This window comes from Xiphophorus couchianus, chromosome 8 (assembly GCF_001444195.1).
Source record: "Xiphophorus couchianus chromosome 8, X_couchianus-1.0, whole genome shotgun sequence".
NCBI classification, from domain to species: domain Eukaryota; kingdom Metazoa; phylum Chordata; class Actinopteri; order Cyprinodontiformes; family Poeciliidae; genus Xiphophorus; species Xiphophorus couchianus.
The window spans coordinates 796,265-806,453 of NC_040235.1; the positions used below are offsets into that span (position 1 = coordinate 796,265).

General features: G+C 49.4%; 1 protein-coding gene across 3 annotated transcripts; it reads left to right on the forward strand.

Moving 5' to 3' along the window:
• The first annotated feature begins 440 nt into the window (after positions 1-440).
• Positions 441-10,111, forward strand: odf2a (outer dense fiber of sperm tails 2a). Of its 3 annotated transcripts, none has more exons than XM_028026404.1 (19): positions 441-715; positions 2,436-2,546; positions 2,651-2,749; positions 2,819-2,986; positions 3,254-3,435; positions 4,350-4,485; positions 4,565-4,681; positions 5,136-5,210; positions 5,394-5,465; positions 5,591-5,707; positions 5,797-5,982; positions 6,150-6,259; positions 7,011-7,146; positions 7,215-7,325; positions 7,720-7,983; positions 8,052-8,152; positions 8,222-8,384; positions 9,003-9,128; positions 9,410-10,111. In XM_028026404.1, exons 2-19 carry the CDS (start codon positions 2,445-2,447, stop codon positions 9,578-9,580), a joined length of 2,436 nt encoding a protein of 811 aa, XP_027882205.1. In that variant the 5' UTR covers positions 441-715; positions 2,436-2,444; the 3' UTR covers positions 9,581-10,111. The 3 variants fall into 3 exon arrangements, with proteins under 3 accessions (XP_027882205.1, XP_027882203.1, XP_027882204.1); XM_028026402.1 differs by lacking the exon at positions 441-715 and adding an exon at positions 1,347-1,504; XM_028026403.1 differs by lacking the exon at positions 441-715 and adding an exon at positions 1,347-1,504 and having other exon boundaries at positions 4,350-4,476.
• Positions 10,112-10,189: the final 78 nt, after the last annotated feature.

Consider the following 10,189-nt stretch of genomic DNA (forward strand, 5'->3'; position numbering starts at 1 on the left):
CTGTCGGTTTTGCTGTAAGTCGTCTGCAGAGCTCCGACCTGCTGACCTGCTGACCCGGAGCACACAGAGCCGCCTGGCGCCGCAGGAAGCTGCCACCCAATCCAAACGCTCGGTTTTACTTTTCTACACTCTGAAGATCCACATCATCCTGACCTGCTTGTTGTTTCCTTTGTGATTTGAGTCGTTTGGTTTGACAAAAGAACAGATGATGATCTGTCAGCATGTTTGTTTAGAATAGGAAGTGCCAAAGACTGCCGTGTCACATCCTGGCCACCATGGAGACCTTCATGTACCGACGGTTCGTTTTCTGTCGCCAGAAAGAATCAATAAAGAAAACAAGATCTGGCTTCATAAACCGCCTGGTTTGTCTTTTTACTAATAAATGATTCAGATGGACTGGAGCTGCTGCCACACAGGGACACAGAAACTGCGGTCTGAAACTAGACGGACCCGTTTGGGGTCTGGATCTACCTTGACCTGAAGACGACCCAGAGAGAAACGCTCCGCCCTGCTGATGATGGGCCGGGTCGGGTTCTGCCCCTCGCGTCCGATCCGACCTTTTCCTGACCACGCCGACACCAGGGTTCATCTGAGAGATCGGATCGGATTAGTTACAGAACCTATACTGACCCTCTGGTGTTTGAACTGGACCTCATCCATCCTGACCTCCTGCTGGAGCTGAGACCTGGAGTTTTGGACCTGGAACCGTTTGGAGGTAAATTAGAAGGAAAGAAATGTGAAATGAACCTTTTCTGGTCTGAATGGGAAACATCCCCTACTCTCTGTCACCGTACGCTCAGGCAGGTTTAAAAAGAAGTGGCAAAAGCAAAGGAGGTAGATTAGCAGAGCTTGTCAACAACTGATGGTCTCATCCAGGACAAGTTGCTGCCTGGATGTTTTACCCAAGAAAGAGTAAAAATACTTCATAAAAATAAAGCAGAAATAAAACTGCAATAAGTATTTTGTTATAAAGCGTTATTGAAGTACGTATAACTGATTAAATTTAACTAATTATTACTCAACTCTGGTCTTAAGACAATCAAACAGCAACAGTCTTCAGTCAGAAACATTTTGGTTTCAAGACTGAGCGCTACTGGAGATCCCGCCTGACTCAGCATCTTTTACGAGATTCTTGGATGATAACAGTTATGAGTTTTGACATATTTTAATTTCCATTTTCAGTAAATGAAGGATTTTTTAACCGAATAGATAAAAATCCCACATATCCAGATAGATTCATTGGGGCACAGCTGCTGTGAAGCCACCGCGGTGTCAATGGAGACTGTTGCTAAGGAACATCAGAATGCCGACTCTTGCCCAATCAGCGGTGGTGAAACATGTCACGTGTTTCAAACAGGCCAATCACAGGGAGGCTAGCTGTTGAGCTGTTATTTAGCTTGTATCCAACGGACTTTCCGTGTAAATATCAGCGTGGAGCTGATTTCTCCGGAGCAGATCAGGTTTATCTGCGGGTTTAAACGGCTGCTCTTTATTTTACTTCATGGTAAGAAACGTTTTGTTTTTCGTTTAGGCTGTAAGCTCTTATTACTGATAACCAAGCTGTTTATTCTGCCTTTTTGACTATAAATATCCAAATAAATCCAATTAACTGCAGTTACTTAGTTGGACTTTGTTTTTGGCAATTTTCAAAACACATTTTAGCGACATTTTTATTTTTCTGTGAAAATAGAAACTTTAAATCCAGTTAAAATTCGGATTTTCTTTTATTCATAACGTCTTATTATTATTTTTTCTTTGAAATTGAAAATATACACTTTTTAAAATCATTACCAGGATTATTTTAGGGTTAACCAGGTGAATCTGTCTAAAACCATGCCTCCTATCAGAGCCGGTCAGAGGATGAAGGGGGCCCCGGGCGGAGCTTCATTTGGGGTCCACTTCCTGATTCTGGCAGAGGGGGCGGGGCTTAAAACGCAGTCAGTGGTAATTGGTTTTTATTTGCTGAGGTGTTTGGTAACAAAGCAAAGAAAATAATTAAATTTGTTACTACGGCAACACAGGAATCAACCACTGATTCCATCAACTTTTTTAGTGATTTAAAATGTTTAATTGGGATCTGCTCTTATTACTTCTTTTTTAGAGGCTCAGCGATTACAAAACACACAAAAACACAAATACTGCTATTAACAAACGCTAAACACTTATCAGTCACAAAAGAAGTGTGATTGTGTCACTAAACTGCACAGTGTCATTTTATTTTCAAATGTGTTGATATTTATTGATGCTCCCATTGAACACACAGTGGATAAAATAATAAAAAATAAACAATAACAACAATATGAAGGGTTTGGTGCTTTACATCATTAATTGGAGTTTATTATGAGAATGATTCGGTGAACATCCTCCCTACCGTCCAATCAGATCTGATTTTATCCTCCTTCTCAACCAACCAGTATAAACTCGTTGTTTCCCAGAACAAAGCCATGAGGAACCTGTCCGGTTCGCCCCGGGTGCAGGTCCACGTCAGTAATGCCGAAGGGCTCTACCTGCACGTGAAGAGGACGACTCCCAGCGAGACGTCTCAGGTCAGAGGTCGCCCCGCCGCCCCTCCTCTCCCTTTCCTGTCTGTTGAGCCCGACTGAGGCGTCTCCTTTAACCCCCCTGGTTCTGTCCTCCATGTTCTCCTCAGCGGACGATGAGCAAGGACAGGTCGCCGCTCCGTCCCTCCGCCAACGTCAAAACGCGTCTTCCGTGGATTCCTCCAGGAAAGGCTTCCTACAAATGGGAGGTCAGGAGTCCCCTGGGATCCGATCGGATCTTCTTTCTGTCCTCTTTCTCAGGCTTTGTTTCCTCTCAGGGACCGACCCACTGTCTGGAGATCAAACCGCCAGAACCGGAACCAGAACTTGAGCTGCGGCTGTCCGACCTCGCCTCAGAGGAAGAGCAGCATCTGCGCAGCCGCATCAGCCAGTATGAGAAGAAGATCGAGAGCCTGATGAGCGAGGTCAGCTCTCTGAGGACCGAGGTGGGTTCCTGATCCAGTTCTGATCCGGTTCTGATCCAGTGGAGCAGGAAGACACATAATACTGCCCTTTAAAATCATCCTTTTAAACATCTGATCCAAATAAAACCAGAAATGATCCAGTAATAAAGTTTAGAAAGACTTTGACCATGTTCTGGAACCAGGATGTTCCGGTACCAGGATGTTCTGGTCGGGTTTCCTGACGGCTTCTGCTACCAGGATGTTCTGGTCGGGTTTCCTGACGGCTTCTGCTGTGTCTCCTGCGTCCAGGTGGAACACCGCAGGAAGGAGCAGGTCCTGGGCCGCAAGTCGGAGCAGCAGGACGACCCCCAGCAAGTGACCGCCAAGCCGGAGGAGGAGCTGGCCGAGGAGAGCAAGGAGCTGCAGGAGTGGAGAAACAGCCAGCTGCGGGAGTCCATAGGGAGGAAACTGCAGGAGACCAGACAGAGCAGGTACCACTCACATTATTCACTCTAGTTCTGGGGTTACTTCCTGTGTAATGGGGTTACTTCCTGTGGTTTTGGGATTACTTCCTGTGTAGTGGGGTTACTTCCTGTGTAGTGGGGTTACTTCCTGTGGTTTTGGGATTACTTCCTGTGTAGTGGGGTTACTTCCTGTGTAATGGGGTTACTTCCTGTGGTTTTGGGATTACTTCCTGTGTAGTGGGGTTACTTCCTGTGTAATGGGGTTACTTCCTGTGTAATGGGGTTACTTCCTGTGTAATGGGGTTACTTCCTGTGGTTTTGGGATTACTTCCTGTGTAGTGGGGTTACTTCCTGTGTAGTTGGGTTACTTCCTGTGGTTTTGGGATTACTTCCTGTGTAGTGGGGTTACTTCCTGTGTAGTGGGGTTACTTCCTGTGTAATGGGGTTACTTCCTGTGTAACGGGGTTACTTCCTGTGTAGTGGGATTACTTCCTGTGGTTCTGGGCTTACTTCCTGTGTAGTGGGGTTACTTCCTGTGTAATGGGGTTACTTCCTGTGTAATGGGGTTACTTCCTGTGTAGTGGGATTACTTCCTGTGGTTCTGGGCTTACTTCCTGTGGTTCTGGGCTTACTTCCTGTGTAGTGGGGTTACTTCCTGTGGTTCTGGGCTTACTTCCTGTGTAATGGGGTTACTTCCTGTGGTTCTGGGCTTACTTCCTGTGTAGTGGGGTTACTTCCTGTGGTTCTGGGCTTACTTCCTGTGTAATGGGGTTACTTCCTGTGTAATGGGGTTACTTCCTGTGTAATGGGCTTACTTCCTGTGTAGTGGGGTTACTTCCTGTGGTTCTGGGGTTACTTCCTGTGTAATGGGGTTACTTCCTGTGGTTCTGGGGTTACTTCCTGTGTAATGGGGTTACTTCCTGTGGTCCTCGTGTTCCCAGTCCAGACGGTTTTCCGAAGGATCCGGAGCTTCTCCTCCAGAAGTTGAGGGAAGCAGAAGCTGACGCCGCTGCAGCTGCTAAGCAGGTTTCTGCTCTGAAGGAATACATCTGCAAGTTGGGCGACTCGGTAAAAAACGTGAGCGGCGGCCCGGTTTGTGGTTCCGTAGCCGACCCGGCGGAACCGGAGCCTCTGATCCGTTTGGTTCTGCCTGCAGAAGATAATGTGGTCCGGTCTGGACCAGCAGAAGGAGCTGCTGCTGGGGAAGCTGGAGGCGTTCGAGGTCACCAACCGAGCCCTGCGACATCTGCTGCGGGAGCAGCGCGAGTCCCAGGTACCCAAAGTATTTACACCCCAAAGTATTTACACCCCAAAGTATTTACACCCCAAAGTATTTACACCCAAAGTATTTACACCCCAAAGTATTTACACCCAAAGTATTTACACCCCAAAGTATTTACACTTAAAGTATTCAGCAGAGCAAACACGGCAGCGGAACTGAAAACTATTTATGAGCGTTTAAATAATTTTGCTTTCAGCCTCATTTCCTCTGATTCCCCCAAATAAAGCCCATAGCAACCGGCTGCATGATGAAAATTACAAAAACTTTTCTGGTTCTTTTACTCTCTTACTTTGTGGAAATTCACAGCAAATATTTCAGGAAACAATGAAAATATTCAGAGTTATGTGGAGCGGCTCCAGGTTTAGGTCAGAGCAGGGTCACAGGTTAGTTAGAAGGGCCTAGTCAAAGTGACGGTGGTGTGATGATGTGGTTTGGTTGTGACCAGATGGAGTCCGTCGGCCTGTCGGAGCAGAGGAAGGTTCTCCTGAAGTCGCTCGCTGACATGGAGGCCTGGAACGCCGTGAGTTCACGCCTCATCCTCCCAGTCAGATGACCGGATTACATTCAGAACTGCACCTCAACGTGGTTCTGGTTCTCTGGACTCCTTAGATCAGGAGTGTATTTCAGTATTATTATCCTGATGGCTCAGAACCTGTAATCTCTCATCTCTCCTCTGGGGGGCGCTGTTTTTTTCTTTTCTTAGGTGCTGGTTAAGAAGCTTCAGGAGAAGGAGAAGGAGCTTCATCAGCTTTCCACCCAGCTGGACTCTGAGAAGGTACCAGAAACAGTGTTATAATCTGGATTATGATCCGGATCATGATCTGGATGATGATCCGGATTATAATCTGGATTATAATCCGGATCATGATCTGGATGATGATCTATGTTTGGGAACTGCAGGAGAAAGCGAGGAGGTCGGCGGATTTATCCCAGAATCTGGACGCCACCAGAGCTCGTCTGCAGGGTCAGCTGCGGAGAAAAGAGGCCAAGAACAACCGGCTCATCGTCCAGATTAAGGTCAGAGGTCACAGCCGGATGAAGGTCAGAGGTCACAGCTCCACCGGGGGTTTGGAGAGCAGCCCCTGACCCGAGGCGTGTCCCTGCAGAGCCTGGAGCGGGCGGCCAGTCAGCATCTGGCAGAGGCGGAGCAGGTGGCGCAGCAGCTGGGCCGGGCGAAGCAGGAGGCGGAGGAGGAGCAGGAGGCACTGAAACGGGCCAGCCAGGTCCAGAAGCAGCGGGCGGAGCGCTGCGAGGGCACAGCGGATCAGCTGAGCGCACAACTGCTGCAGAGGGTGGGTCCAACATGGCCGCATGGTGGGCCAGCTACACCCTGATCAGCTACACCTGATCAGCTACACCTTATCAGCTACACCCTGATCAGCTACACCTGATCAGCTACACCTTATCAGCTACACCCTGATCAGCTACACCTGATCAGCTACCTCTGTCTGCCCAACAGGAGAAGCAGGCCGCCGAGGCTCTGGCTTCAGCTGACGCCTGGCAGCGTCGACATGGAGAGGAAGCAGAGAAGAAGGGTCAGCTGGAGGTGGAGCTGAACCTGCTGACCAGGTGGATGGATGGATGGATGGATGGATGGATGGATGGATGATGGATGGATGGATGGATGATGGATGGATGGATGGATGGATGGATGATGGATGGATGGATGGATGGATGGATGATGGATGGATGGATGGATGGATGATGGATGGATGGATGGATGATGGATGGATGATGGATGGATGGATGGATGATGGATGGATGGATGATGGATGGATGATGGATGGATGGATGATGGATGGATGGATGGATGGATGGATGGATGATGGATGGATGGATGGATGATGGATGGATGGATGATGGATGGATGGATGGATGATGGATGGATGGATGATGGATGGATGGATGGATGGATGATGGATGGATGGATGGATGGATGGATGGATGGATGGATGGATGGATGGATGATGAATGGATGGATGGATGGATGGATGGATGGATGGATGATGGATGGATGGATGATGGATGGATGGATGGATGGATGATGGATGGATGATGGATGGATGGATGGATGATGGATGGATGGATGATGAATGGATGGATGGATGATGGATGGATGGATGGATGATGGATGGATGGATGGATGATGGATGGATGGATGATGGATGGATGGATGGATGGATGGATGGATGGATGGATGGACGGACAGTCAGTCGGTTGGATGTTTGGTCCAAACTGAGCTTCATGTTTTAATTCAACTCTCTGGGTCCGTCCGGTTCTGAACCGGGTCGTTCTCTGGTTCTGCGGTTCTGCTCCCCAGCCGGATTTCGGACCTGACCGATCAGCTGCAGGCCATTCAGGATTCAGGTCGGCTGGAGAACCAGGCGCTGCTGGACCGGCTGCAGGCGCTGACGGCGCAGAAAGCCGCCGCCCAGCTGGAGACCAAGAGGCTGAAGGTAGGATCGGATCAGAACCTTCTCCCGCGGTCCGGGTCCGGCAGACGCTGAGCCGTGTGTTTGTCCAGGCTGCCGTGTCGGCGGCCGACGAGAAGCAGAGCCGAACCGAGGCGGAGCTGCAGCAGGTCAGAACCTCCATCAAGCAGTGTGAGGTTCTGCTGGACAACTACAAGATCCAGGTACTGGACCCGGCCAGAACTCTGTCACAATAGGCACTAACCAGTTAACTAATTCATCATTTAAAGTGAGAGCAGTAGTTTCCATGGTGGTTTGTGTAGTTTGTCCTTAAAGAGACACAAAGATGTGATTTTCTGAAACTCCTGACTGGCTGTTTATTCCGGTTTTCCTGTTTGAGTTTAAAGATGAATTTACAGATTTCATAATCCATTTTATTTATTGCCTTGTTTACATATTTTGGATATTTGAAATGTTTTCTTCCAGTTAATGTTCTTTGGAAACTAGAGTTTGATCTTTGAACTTCCATTATTATTTTATTATCGCCAGTTTACTGTAACTGGATTTATGGCGACAGAAAGCAGAACCAGGCGCTCAGCTTGCTGCTCCGCTCTGCAGGTGGGGAACACGCGGGCCGAGGCGGAGCAGGCCCGGGCCCAGGTGGCGCAGGCGGAGCGGGACGCCCAGGCCGTCCGGGTGGAGCTGGAGAGGGAGAAGGAGCAGATCCGGCGGGAGCTGCAGGGCCGGCTGTCGGAGCTGGAGGTTCTGCCGGAGGCTCTGCGGCGCTGCCAGCTGCAGCTGCAGGAGGCGCAGGAGGAGGAGCGCAGCCGCGAGAGGCGCAACCTGGAGCTGAGCGGCAACCTGACGGAGCTGCGGCTGAAGGTTCTGCTCTCTGACCCGACAGAACCCCCGGGAGTTTGCTGCTGTTTCTCACAGTGTGTTTCTGTCAGGTGGACACCCAGGGCCGCCAAACGGACCTGCTCCGGCAGAAGAACCAGCTGCTGATGGAGGAGAACCGGCAGCTCCAGCTGAAGGTGGAGTCTCTGGAGAGGTGAGTGGAGGAAAAGCCTCCAGCTGCTGTCCTGCCGCAGCCCTGACTGCTCCCCCTGCTGGCCGACAGGAAGCTGAGCGACGTCTCCAGCCAGAACTCGGACCTTCTGACCGTCGTCTCCAAGCGGGAGAAGACCATCCGCACCAATCAGCTCTCCCTGGAAGAAAAGACCAGAGAGTGTTCGCTGCTGAGCCGGAGGCTGGAGGAGGCTGTGAATGACGCGCGCCAGCAGGTGCGGCCCACTGGGGGGCGCCGCCTGGAAACGTACACAGAAATGAACATTTAGCCTGTCACCATGTTATTCATTCATTCATAAATGTTATAGTTTCACACTTAATATTTAGTTGGATGCTAAACATTTAACTTCAGATTAAGTATTTATTTATCAGCCTAGTTAGCAATCAAAATATTTAGTTAGCAAGTTAGTTAGCTCAATATTGCTAACTAAATATTTAGCTTGTTGTTTAGTTAACAAGCTAAATATTTCACTTGCTTACTGACCATATATTTGCTTTGAATATTTAGTTTGAAGCTAAATATTTAGTTAAGAAGTTAAATAGCGGCGTGCCGTGGTGGCGTAGGGGACAGCGCCACCCACGCTTGGAGGCCTTGAGTCCTCGGCAATATTTGCCGCATGTCTTCCCTCCTCTCCTTACCCTGTTCCTGTCAGCCTGCTGTCATATCAGGGACACTAGAGCCACAAAAGACCCTGGAGGGGTAAAAAAAAAAAAAAAGCTAAATAGTTCATTTGCTAACTAGCTTTCTAACTAATTATGGTTAGAAAGCTTCCTGTCTTTAAAACGGTCTGAGCTCAGAGGTGGAATTACTTCTCCTGGTGTCGTATTTCCAGATCTCAGAGACCAGAGAACGAGCCGCCAACAAGGAGCGCTCCACCCAGACCACCATCATGGACCTGGAGGCGCAGCTGAGCCGGACCGCCGCCGAGCTGGAGCAGCTGGGCCACAACATAGAGGAGGTGAGTTCCTGGTACTGGACAGGCTACTTCCTGTTCCTGTAACATGTTACTAACCTGTGATTGGTCTGGTAGCGTGTTATAAACCTGTGATTGGTCCGGTAGCGTGTCACTAACCTATGATTGGTCCAGCAGCGTGTCACTAACCTATGATTGGTCCAGCAGCGTGTTACTAACCTGTGATTAGTCCGGTAGCGTGTTACTAACCTGTGATTGGTCCGGTAGCGTGTCACTAACCTGTGATTAGTCCGGTAGCGTGTTACTAACCTGTGATTGGTCCTCAGGCGGAGAGGCGGTACCAGAGCCGCCTGCAGGACCTCCAGGACCGCCTGGAGCAGTCGGACAGCACCAACCGCAGCCTGCAGAACTACGTCCAGTTCCTCAAAGCGTCCTACGCCAACGTGTTCAGTGACGGGTTCCTCAGCGGGCCCCGGCGCTCCCCGTCACCCGTCTGAGACACTCCTCATCGCCACGGCAACGGATACTGGAAACCAAACCAATCATCACCACATCCACATTAGAACCATAAAGTATGAATTATTTTGAGCTGCTGACTGGTTTTTCTTGTTTTACTGGTTTAACGGGTCGATCCCGTCAGTCTCCAGAAGACTGCCCCCTGGTGTCTGGTAGTGTCATGCAGCTGCTGCTGGTTTATCCTCAGCATGAGGCAGAAGCTCCTGATTGGACACCAGGAGAAGCTCCGCCCCTCTCAGTGTTACGAGAATCCAACCTTCAACTCCAGCCACAGGTTCTGGTTCTGATCCAGATGTGTATCATTCTTCGTTCTGAAGAGTAAAACTAAATGTCTCCGTCTTCAGCTCTGTATTCTGCTAACATGTCGGATTAAACGCTGCTCTGCATTAATATCTAAGGAGCTGAAACATGTGGGTCATCGTTACCTGCCAGGTGACCCGCTGCTCTGCACCAGCAGAACCAACAGTTACTGTATTTATGACGGTTCCTGAACTAAACTCACATGAAACGTGTTTGTTGTGGTTTGGTTTGAATTTTCTCCATCCTGAACAGGTCAGATGTTTGCGTTCGCTCCGGGTCAGATGATCTGC